The sequence below is a fragment of the Sorex fumeus genome, unplaced genomic scaffold (assembly GCF_029834395.1).
Source record: "Sorex fumeus unplaced genomic scaffold, SorFum_2.1 ptg000002l, whole genome shotgun sequence".
NCBI classification, from domain to species: Eukaryota; Metazoa; Chordata; class Mammalia; order Eulipotyphla; family Soricidae; genus Sorex; species Sorex fumeus.
Window position 1 is genome coordinate 57,354,447 of NW_026606059.1, and position 19,853 is coordinate 57,374,299.

The following is a 19,853-nucleotide window of genomic DNA, read 5'->3' on the forward strand; positions in this document are numbered from 1 at the left end:
TGGGCAGATCTTCCCAGCACCCTTTATTTGGTGTTCCCTTCTGTATCTGAGCCGCCTTTACCCCTAGAGTGTGCGGCTGGCCTCTAAGCCATGGAGTGAACAACCTGGTATTTACCACAGCTGTTCTTGGGTGATTGTCTCTTATTTTGTTACTTTATGTTACCCAGATGAATGCAATCTTTCTATGTCTGTCCCTCTCCTTGTGACTCATTTCACTTAGCATAATATTTTCCATGTAGTACCACTTGTGTGTAAATTTCATGACTTCATTTTTTCTAACTTCTACATAGTACTCCATTGTGTAGATGTACCAAAGTTTCTTTAACCAGTCATCTGTTCTCGGGCACTCATAAACCTGACTTTTTAAGCCACTTTCCTGCCCTATTTGAAATTCATGCCCAGAACTCCAGATCAGAATCATGAGTGATTAATAAAAACCTTCAAAGTGAGATCCCCTAAAGCAGGAAAGTGTTGAAATTTTCTGGTGAATGAATTGTTAACCTGTCCTCGACAAATATTAGATTCCCTTTTAGGTGCTTTATCTGAATTATTTCATTAAAATTCTCACAAGAGACGTACAGATAAGAACTGTGGTTATTACCACTTTACTGAGAGGGAATTCCAGCAGAGAGGTTGCAAAGTTTGCCCAAGGTTACACAGTTAAACTGGTAATTAGATCTACTCAGACAATAAAGCCAAAGTCTCAAACCTGACAATCTAGCTTCACTTCACACCCATGAGAAACATGGTGCTGTTTGAAACATAGTATATACATATCAGTATTGCTTAGCAATATATAAGCAATGTTTCATATGTCACTTTATACATAATATAAAATATTCTATAAATACATATAAGTAAACTAATATATTATACCATGAAATTTTATATTATGTGATACAAATATAAATTATATAATTATGCATATAACTTGAATTTCAAATCAAATATATATTTCTCAAGAGTAGAAGGCAGAGATATCTTCCAGACTTGACAAATCCAAATATAAACAATTAAAAAAACTCAATATTTATCAGACAAACAGACAAGAGATGCTTCATACATTCATGGAAAGGATAAGAATTCTGTGGTTCCTCTCTGTTGCAGGTGACTTAGATGGTGTGGTGAGAGGAGAAGCAGCAGCCTTGAGAAGGGAGCCTACATGTTCTTCTCTTTAACCACCGGGTGAAAGTTTACAGACCTCATGTCTCACCCACCCAACGAGGCAGCTGTCAAAACCACACCGGGGGGCTGGAGCAATAGCACAGTGGGTAGGGCGTTTACCTTGCACCCGGACCACCCGGGTTTGATTCCCAGCATCCCAATATGATCCCCTGAGTACCACCAAGAGTAATTCCTGAGTGCAAAGCCAGGAGTAATCCCTGAGCATCGCCAGGTGTGACCCAAAAAGAAAAAAAAACCCACCTGGGTTTCATTTGCTCTATCCAGCCTGGGAAATGATCCCTGCCACCCTATTTCTTGGGCAGCCATGGCTCCACACTGGAGTTAGAACTTTGCAGGAAAGAAAAGTCAGCCCTAAATTCTCCCCAAGTTTTCCAAGATTAATTCCTTACCTCACAGAAAAGGATTCCAGGAGAAAATGCATAGTGAAGTAAAACAGTATAATTTAAAGATTATTAGGAAGGAAAAGGAGAGAATAAGCTCCAAGAGAGGACACAGGCTGCTCCAGAGGGGAGAGATCAGAGTCCATCTCTCTGGTGGAAATGCCAGCCACTCCCCAGAATGAGGATGCATCCCTCTGGCCTTTGCAGAGTTGGTTTCATAGATTTTTCTGCCAAACTAACCTGTGGTGGGGCTTCCCACTTAGATAACAGTCCACAGTTGTGGCATTGTCAAGGGAAAGAGCTTAGAACTTTTGGTGGGACATCTTTGTGTCCTTATCATAACCCGGTTGGAGCTTCTGGAGGTGAAGTTCTGGAGCTTTGGAATTAGGTTGGGGGTCCAGCCTTGGTCTGGACCTGTGCCTGGCACCAATTTGATTCTCATCAGACCTCAGTACCTGTGTCCACAAAGTGGGTTCGTCCATAATGCTTTTTGCTACTTTAAGGCTAGTGACAGAGTAGCTTCTTCAAATCCCATCTTGGTTTTATTACTTTCCAAGAATTCATTACCAGACCGTCTCTTCAAGCCCATCTACCTGCCAATTTCACTGTCCATATCTGGCACTTAAAAATTATATCTCACAGAGCCTCAGCCCCTGCCAGACAGACATTGTCTCATTTCACATACGGCAAGTATGGTTTAGAGGTTCATCAACAATTGCACATGACTGAAAAGGGACAGAACTATATCAAACTCAAATCCTTATGACTTTAAGGTACACCTGCCTAATTATTTTCTACTAGCATATAATGTCCTTGTGTTGTTTTGTTTTTTGGGGGGGCAGACCTGAAAGTGCTCAGGGGCTATTCTCAGCTCTGTACTTGGGGGTTATTTCTGGTGGTGTTTGGGGGAGCAACTCACTGCCGTAGGCTTCCCAGAGGCAGGTATGTGCTACAGTCCTTTAAACTATCTGCCCAGCCCATCTTGTCTTTTTCAAATGTCTGAATGTCTGTGCAAATGCTGTTTAAAAACACACAAGTCAATATTGCTTTAAGGTCAAAAGCAAATAAGAAAACCTATGTGTTCACGTACAACCTCACAAACATGTCACCGAAGCTGTGTTCCCCGGCAACACACATTTAATGTCTGACCCATATTCCTGCAGACCCACTTTATGTGAGGTTATGCTCAGGGGTCTCAGTTTGCAAAAGATAAATTTCCTGATTGGCAAACAGGCCTGGGGCCGAGGGTCCCAAGTCACCTGGCTACAGATTTGGGTGGGGGGAAAAGGGGAGACTCTAATAAAACAATGAACAAAGAACAGAGAAGGGCTCCTCCAATTTCCTGGAGATGTTCTCTCTCCACTCCTCCACTGCTCAGACAGATAAGCCAAGGATACCCCTGCAAGGAGAAAATTCCAAATGAAATATTTTCTTATTCTCTAAATAAAATAAAATCAGACAATTTCTCCAGCATCCAATACCCTGCCCTTCGAAGGAACAAGACTAAAATCTCTGGAGAAAAGTGGGAAAGATATGGAGCATGACTCAAGATGTCATCCTGCCCTTCGGTGGTCATGCATCTGATACAGACCCTTAATCTGCATTATCCATGAAGGGAAGAAGAAACACTTCAGCCTCCTAATCATCGTCTTTTGCTTTGGTTTGGTTTGTGGGGTGGGGGGGAGGTGTTCTCAGTGCTCAGGGATCACTCCTGGTGGGGCTCAGGAGAGCAATAGCCGTACCAGGGATGGAGCTGGAGTAGTTGGGCTCGTGAGAGACAAGCCCCTTTTACCCCTGTTCTTATCTTTCCAACTCTCCCATCTTTATTCTTCACATGTGGTTCAACTACACACGTTGCGGGCTCCCACTACAGCCCCTCTGAGCCTGTTGCAAATATCACTATTATTTTGGACTACGAGACACTTACTTGCTCACTTTTCAGCTTTGGGAATGTGGCCATAGGATTCTGCTCCCTGGACTCTCTGGAATTGCATTGTGGAGCACTTCACTTGTTGGGGTGCAGAGAGAGGCAGGGCTGGCATTTCAAAGCCCACAATCAGTCCCGGGTACATCCCTGGCACAACTCAGCACTTGTCTGGTTGGGTGGTTGAACAAGATGCCACAGGGACACTGGCAATCCTGAACGTATCTCAGCACAACCGAGGGGAAAGGGGCTCATCTGCAAGGGAAACCACACTGGTGGCACGGGGAAGGTTAGAGTCACCTCCACAGGATGCCAGCCCCCTCCCCTGTCTCCCAGTGGGGCCCAAAGGCAGCAGAGTCCACAGCCTCAACAGAGCTCCGTGTCTGCATCAGTGCGTTATGTTATGTAGGAGAGACAGTAAGTGTCCCCATCCCACAACCAATTCACAGCATTGATGAAGGGACAATGACAGCAGCTGAGGATCAGCTTGTTAACCAAGATTTCTGCGAGTCATTTCAGTCGTGCTTCCTGAGCCTACTATAGTATTTGCGGGGGGCTGGAGGGAACCCACAAACAACTGTGTTCAGGGGACATTCCTGGCGATGTGCTCAGGGATCCCACTGGGAGCGCTGCGGGGACCTTATGTGGTGCCAAGGATCAAAGCGGGGTCACCCATGTGTGAGGTGAGTGCCTTACCCCCAAATTATCTCCCAGCTCCCGCCATAATACTTCTGATGAAAAGCAGAGATTTTTTGATTGATCCTTGAAGATTGTTCTTTCCACACTCCCACACCCAGTTCAGAATCCAGTCAAAAAGCAGCGCAGGGGCCAGGTAAGAGTACAGGGGTAAGGTGTGTGCTTTCGATGTGGTCAGTTCGAGCTCAATCTCTGCCTGGCACCAGGTGGCCCCCCAGGCACTACCAGGTCCATCCTTGGAGACCCCCAAACACTACTGGGTATAGCTCTAGAGGTCCCCGAGCCCTGCCTGACAGGCATAGGTGATTCCTAGCAGCACGGGACCAAACAGTGCCACATTCTCAGGCACCACGTTGAGGTGCCAGTATGGTTGGCTGAGAATCACCGGGAGGGTCCCCCATACCTCTGGTTCCCTGCATGGGTTGTTCCTCCCATGAGAGTTCAATTCCTGGCAAGCACCCCACACACTTGCTCTGACACGATCTTGGCAGCAGAGCTCTTTGGGGTCCCTGATGCCACAACATAAGTACCTCCAGGGCAGTGTACCACATCTGTACCAACACTACCATGAACTGCCATGGCCAAATTCGTGTGACCTCTGGTCAAAGCAGAAAAAAAAATGTGGGAGCTGCAGGAAGGAAAGGGGACAATTTAAGGGGGGAAAAATCAGGTTGGGGTGGATAAGCACCAGCATAGGTCCCATAATCAGAAAGACCCTGGTTTTGCTTAAACACTCTAAAGTCACCAGCTTGAATTCCTTGTTGTTTGGGGGTTTGGTTTGGAGTTTTAGGACACATCTTGTGGTGCTCAGAGACTACCTTGGCTCTGTGTTGATAGATAACTCCTGGGGGGACTTAGGGAACCATATATGGTGCTGGGGATCAAATTAGGATGAGCATGTGCAAGGCAGTTGCCTTATCCCTTGTCTTACATTTAGATATTTTGTGCCAAAGTCTTCAAACGCTGTTGCCAGTCCAGAAAGCAAGTCTTTGGAAGTAACAGTTTTCCCAGTCTCCCCCACCCCCACCCCGCCAAGATTTGTAAAGGAAAACGGGCCCTGCCATGTCCCTGCAAGACTCAAAGACCCCCTCATTCCTGAGAAGAGCAGAGATGGAGCCCTCAGACAATTGCTGTGACCTGTCCACACAGTTTCCTTCCCCATCAAGCAGACTGTGAAGACCCACTCTTCACTTTAAATCATAAAGAATGAACTGTATTGCAAACCATAATGCCCAAATCGGGGGGGTGGGGGGAAGAGAGAGAGAGAGAGAGAGAGTACTTGCCATAGAGGCAGGCTGGGGAGGGTGGCAAGAGGAAAACTGGGCAGGGACATTGGTGGTGGGAAATGTACACTGGTAAAGGGTTGGGTGTTGGAACATTGTAAGACAAGACTAAAACCAATCATGAACAACTTTGCAACTCTATCTCAGGGTGATTCAATTTTTAAAATTGAAGAAGATAACACCCAAAAGGACAGAGAGAGAAAGAGGGAATGTGCCTTTCACAGAGGCAGGGGGTGGGAAGGGGTGGGAGTGGGGGGAAGGATACTGGGAACATTGGTATTGGAGAATGGGCACTGGTGGAGAGATGGGTACTCGAACATTGTTTGAATGAAATGCAATCATGAAAGTTTGTAAGTCTGTAACTGTATCACACTGTGATTCATTAAAATAAATTTTTTAAAAATTTTTAAAAATTAAAAAGTAAAGAAAAAGAATAAACTGTAGAGGAAGGTGTTATGTATAAGCACAAATGCTCTGCTGGTAGATGCCGCCTCTATTTGTTTCAGAAATAGATGCTTCCCCATCAAGCACAATGGCTGGGAGGTGGTCCTGAGAGACTTGAACTATGTGATGTCATAAATATCCTTTAGCTGTGGCTTAGCAGACATCCTCATCTCCAGGCCTCCCATATTAGTCAGGATGCTTTGGGTCACCCCATTACAAATCCAACTCATATAAATACTTTTGGGGAAAGTGGTTACTTGTTGGTCAATAAAATTGCGAAGTGTGAAGATAAAGGCACAGATCAATCTCTCTCTCTCTCTCTCTCTCTAATACACACACACTCTCTCGCTCTCATTCTTTTATCTCTGTTTCATTCTGAACTCACATTCCCTTTGGGTAGTGGGTAAGATGGTCTCTAATAGCCCTCCTGAGTCTCTGCCTAGAAATCCAAACCCACCCACTATATCTCCTAACCATTAAGAGAAAGACTCATTCACTCACAACCCAGTTACAATTGCCAATGTGATGGGAGAAGGTGCCCATTAGAGGCAGAATGACAGAGCGCAAGCCTCATGGCTGAGATCCAGAGAGACCACATGAAACGAGGGATGCAAAGTTCTCCAAAGGAAATAGGACACTTGGTGTGGAGGCAGCACACTGAGCATGCTTGGGTGGCTGACTGTTCACCATCAATGCCAATAGAAAGAAGAGGAGAAGGCAACTAGGATGTGGAGACAGTAGTTCTTAAGCAACCTTCATTGAAGGATGGGAAATATGTGAAGTGTGTCACCAAAGAGAATTTTTCAAAGAAAAAGCAAAGATCTGAGAAGCAGTAGGAGTATTCTAGGGAGAATGACAGAGCAGACCTGGAGGGAATGTCTCTAAGTTGTTTGTCATGATGGAGTTGTTTTTGTTTTTGTTTTTGTTTTTTACTTTTTTGGTTGTGCTAGTGATTGTCCTTGGGACCAGTGGTCTTGGATGACCACATTAATGAACCCCTCTGTTCTGAAGGACAATTGGTCTGGTCAACTTTAGAAGCAAGTTTTCCATCATTTCACAGCACAGAGGAAATATTCCATCTATAGTCCTAATAGAAAGCTTCCTTTTCAAAATAACTTTAAGTGAAAATAAAGTAGAGAGTCTGGAGAGACAGTACGGGGAGTACGGGGGTTAAGGTACTTGTTTTGCATGGGTTGACCCGGATATGATTCCCAGAATCTCAGGGTCCTCCAAACGCCTCTGGAAGTCACCCTTGAGCACAGAGCTTGTAATAGGCCCATGCACTGCCAATTATGGCTCACCCAACCACCCAATAAATAAAAAGCAAAGTAGATCTGTGGGAAATAAAAAGTAGAAGAAAATAGTTGCTGTGAACAAATAAATATGTGTAATTATGCTAGTCATTAATCATAATTATGGGAAATGTGGGATTAGCATATAAACCACCACTCTTTCCTAGCAGTAAAACCCACTCACTATAGTCTTGTGATTCTATATTGTTAACTCTGATGAATCATATCTCTCACTGGTAGACCCATTCCTCAACCTTTTACTGACAGTGGCCTTGTTTCCTTCATGTGGCCCATGTCCTATCAGTTAGTCCCCTAGTTTCATGCCATGGTGCCCCATTTACATGATTTTCACCTTCAACCCCCTTGGGATATCCTAGAACATAGTTGAGAAACGCTGGAATGGGTGGCAAGTTTTAGCTCAGTCTGTCACATCAATCTATAATAAGACTCCAGGTCTCTGAGCTTCTGGCTGGCAATACTATTCCCTAAACACACTCATATCCCATGGCTAAAGGGGAGAACTATTGCTCCAGAACATTGGCCCACTGTATTACTCTCTGTTTCAGAGACAGACGCACAAAGGTAGGGTTGATCCTAGAGCTGACCAGGCTGATTGTCCTTGAGAACAGAGAGGTCCATTCTCCATGGTCACCCAAGGCCAGCTGCCCTGAGAAGTACCAGCCATCTCTTTGGGACAGAACTTTCCCAGCTGATTTCCACATGTGTCACGTGTACAGTGGCAGCTGGCCCCTCATTTAGCTGACTGCTTCCATTCATTCAGAGATCATTTAATAATGCCTATATTGTCCACTCACCTTTTCATTTATTTTCTCCAGGCCAAAGATTCAAGTCATCAGCATTTTGATGTGAAACGGGATGTCAAAACCCTGTACAAAGCCTGCAAAGGAATGGGTATGAAAGATATTGTGTTTTGTTATTTACTTTTGAAATTGATGAAACTTGAGTTTATGTCCAACTTTCCCATGCTCTTAGAAAGATGATTTGGTGTATTCCAAGAAAAGTCACTTACTTCCTAGGCTCTCTTTATAAAACATTTCAACGTTATAATCAGATTTTCTTACTCTTCACAATTCAATATAATCACTAGAAACAGGATAGCATGACAGTGAATTTGACCTTGAGGTGAACTCCATGAGATGTGTAAGTCCACACAATCACAATGTCATAGAAAGCCCTTATATGCTTTTCATGGGAGGTTGTGGGGAAGCAAATGAGAGAAGGGTTGGCTCTGGGATCTGGGAGTGACATCCAGATGTAAATGAAGTGAAGTTAAACCACGGCCCAGGTCATAGATCATGGGTCCAAACAGAAGAAAGACATCCAGGCCTACAGGTAAGAGCCTGCTAAGATTGAGAGACTAAGGTCAACAGTACAATACACCCAGTGAGAAGGAGAGAGAGAGAGAGAGAGAGAGAGAGAGAGAGAGAGAGAGAGAGAGAGAGAGAGTCAGTCTAAGACTAAGGCCCAGCAGAGGGGCTCTGGGATTTAAGAAGTCTCTGATGAAGCAAGATTCAGGTCCCTGAAGCCTGGAGGAGGATAGAAACCCAAACATAGACAGATCACCTTGTCTCCCATTCTCTGAGCACAGCTGGATTTCCAGGTGTGAGCTTTCTTCTACCACAACACCCATGAATGTACCTATTCCTGTTACCAACCTCTCCACGATTCCTCCCTCTCACTCCCACTCACTCCACATGCCACCAGCTTAAAGCCCTTGTAGCCAGCCCACCTCAGCCTCCAGCTGCTGTCTGTGATAGGTTAGGATTGAGAAGACCTGGCTCGTGCTATTAATAGCAGTTGGAGCCATGTGCACCCACGGATGTTTCACTTAATTCTTTTTTATTGTGATTTTTATCATTCACATAACATAAAACATTCTTTTGCAAAGCACAATACTGGGTTTTAGGATCTTCACAGCACTGTGCTACCATCACCTGTGATTTCAGAATATTCTCATCATCCAAAAGATGCTACTTCCCAACTTTATTCACATTACCACCCATTAGTTCCAGGCAATCATTAATCTACAGTCTGTCTCTAAGGATTTGTATATTCTGGACATTTCATATCAATATAAACCATGAAACATGTACCATTTGGTGTCTGAAGTTTTTCCGTTTGGCACGTATTAGCAAAATAACACTTACAACAACAAACACTAGACCTTTTACGTAGAAGTAAATTTGTGGGAATGTACTTTCCTAGGAATGAGTAGTATGGTTGTGCCAAAATGGCTATAAATTCTCTGTAACTCCAGAGGAAAGGGCTGAGATTCATGGTAGAAGTTCTAAGATGGAATTTACTTAATATAATAAATCCACTCAAGTGTAGCATACTTTTCCTGGTCTAGAAATGTTGGGGGGAGTCCTAAAGAATCTGGTGTTGGAGATCTGGTAGGAAAAGAGTCAAAAGTATTTCATCACAGTATATCTTGTGGGAAAAAAATGGGAGAGAACAGGAGAGAGAATGAGAGAAAGAGGAGAAGTAGACGGAAATGAATGATGACAACTAGGTTTCTTGGTTCTTTTGGTAGGGGGATCAGAGAAAAGGCTCGAGGGTTCTGATGATAGAGCTCCTTTCTCATCTTCTGATCTGGCCAACTTTGTATTTGGGCCACATAAAGCTGTAAGATGCCATGTTTACCTGGAAGCAGCAGGATGTTTATAGTTGAGTGGACCGAGTGGCTGGGTGAGTCTCCCAGGAGTTTCCCTGCTGTCCCTCAATGAGATCTTGACACCTGGAGGTGAGCTGGAGACAGGAGCTGAAGTGGGCATGGAATTTAGCTTCCAGTTAATGTACTTAACTTAACAGTTAATATATATTAACTGTTCTTGGCTCTATTAAGTTCAATTCAGCAAACACCGATGGAGGACCTACCACATGCCAAAGTGACACAATTCTCTTCCTTCTTTTGGGTTTGACCACAAAAAGCAAAGTGAACACTGGTTGCTGTTAAGATTACCCCTTTTGCAAGAACTGAGCCGGGTGCTACCCTCACACTATCTTGTTAAATACTTCCAACAATCCTTTAAAGCTGGATTATTATAATGACTTAACAGTTGTCAATGCTGAGGATTGGAAGTTAAACGTTTCGATTAAAGTCAAAGTTATGAAGGGAGGGTGGAGTTATTGGAAACTAAGGCCTATTGAAGAGCTATGGGAGTTTAGAATTCCAATTTCTATTAGAAAGAAATATTTCCTATTTCTATTAGAAAGTACGAGTCAGAGTAAAATAGTATCATTGGTCACACTTGTTTGCAAAATCCTGCAGCCATTCCACTGATCTATTCACTCTGTCAGGGCTGAAGTTAAGTATCTAAGGTCTCGTTCAATTGTCACTAGGGTGAGCCCAATAGGGAAATAAACACTTTTGAGAAGCCAACATTTATAAAGAGCAATAAAAGCAGGTATATTTACCTAATCATATGCTTTATTACCAGTATTAGTATCAAAGCTATCATTTAATTTAATTTATTTTTTTAATGTAGGAGTACTGCTATTTATTCAGCCACTGATTAGCTGATTGAATTGCGCATGAACTCCACCTTCCTTTTTTTTCATAGTTTTATTTACTTATTTATTTATTTTTCTTCTTATATTTATTTATTGAATCACTCTGGGAAAAGCCACTAAGCTTTCAGGTTTAAGTCTCGGTCATACAATGATCAAACACCTCTCCCTTCACCAGTACTCATTTTTCACCACCAAGAACCCCAATAAACCCCTTCCCAACCCTCCCAATGCCTGTGAGGAAGATGATTTCCACTTAACTCTTCTCTACATTGATTACATTCATTATTTCGACAAAAGATGCACCATTATTGTTTAGAATTCCCCCCCCCAACAATCAGAAATGCTAAAAAGGCATTGTGAAATATTTTGTTTTCTATAGCTGGTTATGAGAATCATGTAATGTTGCACGGCCGGTATTGTGGCCATGCAATTTTTGGATTTCTGCAAAGAGCCAGATAATTACAAGATTGGTTTCTGTGTGTCTGGTGTTATGGCTGTGCTGTAGAGCCACTCGTGGGGGGCAACTCATGACCTTGGTAGGGGGTGAAGGACGAGTTGGTACTGCTCCCCTTCCCATGAGACTGCAGTTGCCCCGTCACTGCCAGCTCATACCTGGCTTTCCTATAAGCTCTGAGGCAGCGGCCACCCTGCTGCTGGGGGAGGGGGAAGGTGGAAGGGAGCAACACCCTTTTTCTCCCAGGAAGGCATGGCATTGTAGTTTAATGCATGGTCCATTCACTTTTCTGCCGCAAAAGCTATCATTTTAATTGGCAACCTCCAGAAAAAATTATTGAGCTATTTTACATTCTCTTTTCTTAAACACTAAGTTTTCAAAATCAGGAGCTAGAGAGCTAGTACACTAGGGTGCTTCCTTGCATGAGGCAGATCCAGGTTTAATCCCCGGTATTCCATATGGGCCTCCTGAGTACCACCAAGAATGATTCCTAAGTGCAGAGCCAGGAGTAATCCCTGAGCATCACTGCATGCGAATCTCAAACCAAAACCACGGCAAACACAGTCTGATGAGAATGCTACACTTAAAGTACACTTAGACTTGGAGCAACCACACTTCAAATTCTTAGAAGCCACTCATGTGTGATGAGGGCTACCGTCTTGGAGCTAGAGTCCCCTTGCCTCCAGCAGTTTATGTATACTCCCCTCCCACCTCTGCAACACATCCTCATTACAATCAAACATAATTCCATACCATAGGGACAGAGAGATATTATAGCGGGTGCAACCAACACCAGGTCAATCCCTGGAACCAAGTGCTGTCTCCCAAGCACTGCTGGAAGCAACCCACTGTGCACAGAGTTGGGAATATCTTCCAGTATCACCAGGTGTGGCCCATTCTCCCCAAATAAATTTTTTTCTTAAAAAAAGAAAGGCAGACGGGGTTGGAGAGATAGCATAGCAGGTAGGGCGTTTGCCTTGCACGCGGCCAACCCGGGTTCGATTCCCAGCATCCCATATGGTCCCCTGAGCACCGCCAGGAGTGACTCCTGAGTGCAGAGCCAGGAGTAACCCCTGTGCATCGCCAGGTGTGACCCAAAAAGAAAAAAAAGGCAGAAGAGAAGATGTCCAGAGAGAAGCCATGTGAAGAGGCAGACACTGGGATACTGCTACCACTAGCCCCAAAATAGTAAGGGTTTCCAGGAGACACTAGAAGATGGGAAAGGCAAGAAGTAAACAACCCTCACCCCATCTCCACCCACTCTTGGCAGTGTGGACCCCAGGATGCTAGACTTCTTAGGGCCAGAATTGGGAGGAATAAACGCTGCTTTTTGAAATTACCTGTTTGTGAAATTACCTGTGGCCAAGGGATAGGACATGACCCGCCACACACACACACACACACACATGCGCACACACACACACACACACACACACACACACACACACACACACCAAATAGGCAGGATTCAACCCATTTGTTACTTCATCTATCTTCCCTTCATCCCCATTTCAGTTTGGGTGCTGCAAGGTGGGTCACTCCTTGCTCTGGGGGTCTCAAGGATCACTCCCAGAGTTGCTTCAGAGTCAGCTATGTGTGAGGCAAGCACGTGCCCTGTACTAGACACAGTCCCCTCCAGTCCCCCTTTCTCTAAGAGAAAGGGAGGTGCCAGGAAGCTTTGTGGTGTTAGCAGAGACTGGCTGTGGGCATCAAGACAGAGGCAGTTTCTGGCATTTGGAAGCTGCAGGAGACTTGGAGGAGGCCAAACTTAATACTTAATTTCTGTCTACATTCTTCTGTAGAAACACCCCCCCCCCCCACACACACACCCAATGGGAAGCAGCAGATACTTGAAACCCAACACACCCATCTTGCTGTAACCTGGTCTCTTAGGAAGTGGCTGGGAATGAAAGAGCTGGGATGCATTCACCCCGGCCTCCTCCCCGCCCCACCACAGTCATTCTGGAAGCTGACTCTCACCCACGCCTCATCCCTGCAACCCTCAGTGGCTGAGGCTCAGACACCACGAGGTTCTCCCTTTTCTGTTTTTAAAGTCTTCCTCAGAACCTCTGGGGACTGGCCTCTAGGGCTATCTTGTAAATGTTTATAGGAAACCTCTCAGCAGCACAGCCTGTTTCGTTGACACACATACTGTGATATGTGAAATGAAGTCAGTGCTCAGCCAGTCGCTTCCTGGTTTGGCAGTGGACGAGCTCCTGAGAAAGACCTGAGACATAAAGGGTTTTCCGACAACCTGGTCACTCCTGCTCTCTTCCTCACTTTCTGATGACCGCTGAGTCATCCTGGAACTGCTCTGCTCTCTTTCTAGATATATGTGCATATGCATGCATGCATATATATACATAATTTTATTGATATACACATATAAATAATTTTAAAAATTGAACATAAAAATTTTGAAATTCTGTGATGTACAATACTGTTAATGATGGTTTCCCATGCACATAAGTCCAACACCACATCTCTCACCAGTACAGCCACTTCCCAATGTCCCTCCCTCCTTCAAGCCCTCTCCCCTTACACACACACACACACACACACACACACACACATATATACACACACAGAGTTTTGTGATCAGTTCACCTGTTGTGTTGCCTTTGGCCTTTTGTTCCTACCTTACTGTGTATCTTAGGTTTCACAACTGAGAGAGACTGAGAGATTATTCTGTATCTATTCCTTTGCTTCTGACTAACTTCATTCAGCACTATATCTTCTAGTTCCATCCATGTTGTGGCAAATTGCATGATTTGGTTCTTTCTTGGAGTTGCATAGTATTCTGTTGTATATATACATATATACTTCTTATGTTCAATTTTCACTGCAGTTTCTGCAACATGTCTATAATGTCAATTGATGACTTTGATGTACACAGTGATTGCACCCACCACCCCCAGCCACTGCCCTTACGTCAGTTCTAGCCTGTCTTCTCCTCCTCTCCCAGCCAAGTCTTCCCAACTGCTTTCTAACCTCAGTTTTCACAAAATTATTTAGTTTTTTTTTCTTTTTGGGTCACAGCTGGCCATGCACAGGGGTTACTCCTGGCTCTGCACTCAGGAATTGCCCCTGGTGGTGCCATATGGGATGCTGGGAATTGAACCTGGATCGGTCACGTGCAAGGCAAAGGCCCTTCCCACTGCTATTGCTCCAGCCCTAGTTTTGGTTTTGGGGGGCTACAATGTCTATGACCAGGGCTTACACTTGGTTCTTTGCTCAGGAATCACTCTTGGTTTTGCTATTTCTCAAGCCCAATATTATATTTTATAAAAGCATTGCACAGGAAGAAAAGTTTGAAACACATTATTTTAAGCTTTTTTAACTTGATCTTCCTGAACAACCTAGTTATGAGGTGACAACTTTGGTGCCAGAGTAGTGGATTTTCGTTCCATCCTTCCTTGTAATGAAACCAGTGAGTAATGCATGCAGTCTGTACAAAAGTTAAGACAGACTCTGGCACATACTGTGCCAACTTCACCAAGCATTCATTTATTCACGTGTGCATGCATGGGTGGAAACATGCCGCCACAGAGTGAGTCTGATAACTGTTGAGAGTTTTCTCCATGCATACACCAGCGAGTCAAACTCCATGGTTTCTGAAACTTGCAGTGTGTCAGAGCAGAGACAGGCCAGAGAAGGCAAAAAGGCAGTGTGGGGACTCAGTAACAGAGGAGTATCTCCTCTGTTCTAGAAATGTCTGGAGAGTTGAGGATCAAGGATCAAGGTGCTCCAAATAGAAGATAATGATGGTTCAAAGACCCAGAGACAAGAAGGAAAGCGTTGCTTGTTCTCATAGCTATGAGGCATTTTTGGAGTGGATAGGAGGAAGGCCTGGGGGGGAGGCAGGGCTGGGAGGGGTAAGACTTGGCCAGGCAGGTAGGTCACTGTCACTATCAGTGACTTCCCAGTTTTTCATCGATTTGCTTGAGCGGTCCAGTAACATCACCATTGTGAGACTTGTTACTGTGTTTGGCATATCGAATACATCACGGGTAGCTTCCCCTGTGGGCAAGATACTCTCGGTAGCTTTCCTGGCTCTTCAAGAGGGGTGGAAGAATCAAACCCGGGTTGACCGTGTGCAAGGCAAATGCCCTACCACTGTGCTAACGCTCCAGCCCGACTGCAAAAGGTTTCACTGTTTCACCGAAGCATCAAGGCTTCACTCTGGAGTTGAAGGACCCTTTACTGAAAGTATTTGATGCGTGATCAGGCTGATCTGCACATGAAGGGTTGTGCTAGGAAGGTAGGAGCCCTGTGTGGGATCTCCGGAGTTCTGCTGAGCAGGGTGGCAGAGGGGAGGATGGGGGAAGTGGTTCTAAAAGACATAAAGCAGGAGGAAGAGAGAGGCGTTCATGCCCCCTCCCCAATTGGGTGTGGGGTGAGATAAAAGAAGGGCACAAACTGACTATGGGTCACCTGGGAGACCAGAGCCTTCTTCCCATGACAACCCTGAAGACTGAGGCATAAGATGGGGGTCGGATTCTAGACCTGGACAAGAAGAGCCCACATGCAAAGTGTGGGAGAAGGACTTGAGTTTTTACAAGGAAAAGAAATCTCTCTTGACATAAAATTTCTGGCATTCCGAAGTTTGTTTTTTCAGAAAGTCGTGTCACAGAGGAAGTAACTGGAGCCACATGACATAGGTGAAACTGCAGGAGAAAAGGAAGCAGAACAACGTAAATAACAGTGCAGGGATGGAACAGAATGAGGCTGGCAATTAATTCCTATTTTTGCAAGTGAGCTCATCCTCGTCTTCCTGTTCTTCCCATTGGAAGCAAACAGCTAGATTCCCTCCAGAATTATAAGGGCTAAAATAGCTAAGTGAACAGTCCAAGGACATAAAGCTGACAGTTGAGCTGAGACAGGAACACAGCTCTCTCACCTCTAGAATGGGGCTGTCTTATATGACGATGCCAGAGTCACAGCAAGGAAGAAAACCTCAGGCATTTGCTAGAACTTCTTGTTTTTCACATTCCTTCTCCGTCTCCAGTCGGGGCTTACTTCGTCCCTTGCATACCCATGACCCAGATATTTCCGGCTACCAGCCTTTCTATCAGAATGCCCCAACATACATCTGCACCTTTCTTTGTTCATTCAGGATCCTGACCTTTCGGCTGAGTAGGCGTGCTTGTATACATCCAATTAATTTAATTCCATTTAAAAATTATTGTACACGTGCTTTGCAAAATAAAGTAAGTAACAGACACAGGGAGCAGAACAGGAACAGACCATGCAGGAATGGCCAGATTTGGGCTGCAAAGAGGAAATTTTTGTGGTTCTTTTCTTAAAATTTGGAGCTATTGCTGAGGATAGTGGGTGTTTCATTTCCTCAAGCAGCTATACCAAAGTGCCACAAACTGGAGGCAAACCACAGAAATGTCTATGTCACAAACTAGAGTCCAGAAGTCTAAAATCAAGGAGTGAACCAGTGAAGCTCTCTCTAAAAGTGCGAGGGGAGATTTGGTCTTTTTTTTTTCTTGATTTTTTGTAGCCTCAAAGCCAGCTTCCATAGATATTCTTTGATTTCTATGAGCATTTCTCCAATCACTTATCCTCCTTGGCATTCTCCTTCTGTATCTTCACAACAACTTATCTCTGAGCAAGTATGTCTCTTTGTCCAAATTTCCTTTTATTTTTTTTCATACGGACACTAGTCTTAGTGGAGCATGTCCCATTTCATGATTACATTTTAACTTGATGAATTCTACAAAGACCCTCTTTCCAAGTAAGTCACAGATACTTCAAATACTAGTTAGAATTTTATTTTATTTTATTTTATATTTCTTCTATGTACTAGTTAGAATTTTAAACTGTCATTTTATGGGGACACAATTCACCCATAACAGTAGGCAACTCCAAGAATCACAGGACAGGAAAAAGAGTCAGATGGGAGTTTCTGCTAATGCACCTCTTGTAGAAATGTACATACTGTTGTGGGCAAGGATGAGCAAAGTGCTCGTATTTGAACATAAAATTTTATTTTCAGCCTCTCATCTCATACTCTCATAACTCTAGGGATCAAATGACTCAATCATTATCTTCAAAGATGAATAATGGAAGTGAGAGTCAAAGCAGCACTGCCCAGCAGAAATATAAGGCAGACCACAAATGGAATTTAGGCTTTCCTAAAAGCCCTATCTAGGGACAGGGCATTTGGGCCACATCTGAATGTGCTCAGGGCTTCTCTTGGGTCCTGACAGGGAACTGCATGTGGTGCTAAGGATTGAACCTAGATCAGCCAGAGCAAGGTATCACCTCTCAGGGCCCGAAGCCCCATTTTTCGAAAAAAAAAAAAAAAAGTAAAAACAAACTGATAGGAGCCTGAGAGGAAGTATAGCAGATAAGGTCCATGACTTGCTCACAGCTGACTCTGGTTTGGTCCCCAGCAACGAACAGGTCCCTGAGCACTGCCAGGAGTGATCCCTAAGCACAGAAATGGAAATAAGCACTGAGGACATCTAGGTGTGGCCCCCCAAACCAAAATGAACAAATTGATCAAATAAATTCTAACAATATCTTTTAATTTAACCCAAGAATAAACATTTCAACAAATTATCAGTATATAAATTATTGAGATGTTTGACACTTTTCTTTTAGGCAAGTTTTTGAGATCCAATATACCTATCACACTGGGAGCACATTTCACTTCAATCCAGCACCACTTAAATGCTTGCAAGTCATATCTGCTGCAGTGTTGGACAAGTGTGCCCCAACCATCCTAGCTCTGTCTACCTCCAAGGGTTATGTTTCTCTTTCCACACCATCTGCTTCAAGTACCTGAGGGCTGCTAGGGAAGGGGTGATCTCCATGAACTTTTCCCTACTTCATATGTTACTCTGTATGGCATTAATTCAGAGTAGTGCCTTTTAGAAAAAAATAGCTTTATTTAAGGAATTCCAATGGTGGGGATCCCAGGTCCTATGGCAGATGTCAAAAAAGAAGATAGTTAGAAATTATGAGGTGCAACAATTCCTCTGAGATCTCAATTTGCAAACAGCTGGTTGTTTGCAATGAACTCTAATTTCAACAGGAAGAGATCTAACCAATATTTTAGATCAGGGCAAGGGAACTGCCTTGAACTGATGTGGGGTGTGTGTGTGTATGTATGTGTGTGTGTATGCACACATGCATGTGTGTATATGCATGTATTTATATATATGATATTGCAATATATACATATATATTTATGAATTAATGTATATGCCAGAAAAAAATGTGTTCTACCCAAATGCAGCCTCTTAGTATCTTCCCTCGTCTCTCAATAACCCTGGACTAATTTCTGGGTAACCCTTGGTGGAATGTCACAGAAGCAAACTATTGTTGATAGTGCATACTACCACATAGCATCAATGCCCTGTGGCCTAGACACCAGGTTCAGAATGTCAGTTATGCATGTTCGCAGTTATGCAGTTCAGAATGTCGAATTTGCAATCTCATATCATTACTGCCTCAGTCCTAGAGATGGAAAATCAATGTTCCACGGACAAACTGAGGAAGCAAAAACTCAGTGCTTCGGCAGTCATAAAAGGCTCTGGCCTCCTGACAAAAGAATGTGGAGTGGTTCTGCACAGAGATGGGGGCAGAAAAGAAGTTTGAGATCAAATTACAGGAAATCTTAATGCCACAGGAGGAAATTCTAATTTGGGAATCATGGAGAATAAGTAAAGGTATTTTAATTAGGGGGTGAAATGTGCATACCTGTGTTTCTGAAAGCTGACTTGGACCCAATATGGAGGATAAACTGCAGGGTGGGACTTGGTACGGTAGGGCCCACGAGACCAGGGCAGCAGGAAGAAAGGGTCAGAGTCCTGTAGGTGTGAGAGATGGGACTTGACATATTGGAAAGCCAAGGAGATGGAAGATGGGCCTCCCAAAGCGACTCTGGAATTTCTAACTCAGGTCATATCATACACGGGGATAAGGTAACAAGGTAAGGCCGGGTTTGAGGACAGACAAAATGAGCTCAGTCTTAGCTTCATGGAATGCCTTGGGAATTTGGCCACAGGCATCTGGAAATAAGGACTGAACTCAGAGAGAAGGACTGAACTGTGGACAGGAACAGGAACCTTGATTATCAAGGCAAACTATAAGCTGAGTTAAAGAGGTGAGAGATGGGTGTGGTTTATGGAGGATGCAGGGAGGGAGCTGGAGGAGAGGTGGACAGGGGAAACCAGAGAGATGCAAAGCAGTTAAGCAGGGAATAGCCAACAAATTCAAATACTGTCAAACTATCAGGTATACTCAGGAACTAAGCAGAAGTGTCATGCTTCAGCTTCCTTGCCAATGAGTGAACCAGCTGGCCTCTTATGCTCCTCCAGGCTATTATAATTTTCTCTTATGTTCCTCAAGTTCTCAGTCGCTGGGACAAGCAACCCCAGGAGAATGGCACACTCAGGGACACCATGGTCACCTGCAAGGATTCTCTCATTTCCTTCCCACAACAGCTTCTTATAGTTTCACTGTAATTCTAGGTGAGGACACTAAATCCTGACAAGGCACTAAGGATGGAGTTATGTTTTGGATCTCATCTGAAGAAATCAAATCTAGGATTTGCTGGTTAAATTGACTTTCTCATGCCCTCACCAGCAATACCTGCTAATTTTTTTTTAATTTTTTTTATCCTGTCTCCATCTTCCAAAAAGG

General features: G+C 44.0%; 1 protein-coding gene across 1 annotated transcript in view; it reads left to right on the forward strand.

Moving 5' to 3' along the window:
- Window positions 1–19,853, forward strand: part of ANXA13 (annexin A13) — a 64,556-nt gene that overhangs the window by 21,300 nt on the left and 23,403 nt on the right. Inside the window, exon 3 of the mRNA XM_056111536.1 lies at window positions 8,041–8,116. Coding sequence (XP_055967511.1) covers window positions 8,041–8,116 — 76 coding nt within the window. The remainder of the gene's footprint in view (window positions 1–8,040; window positions 8,117–19,853) is intronic.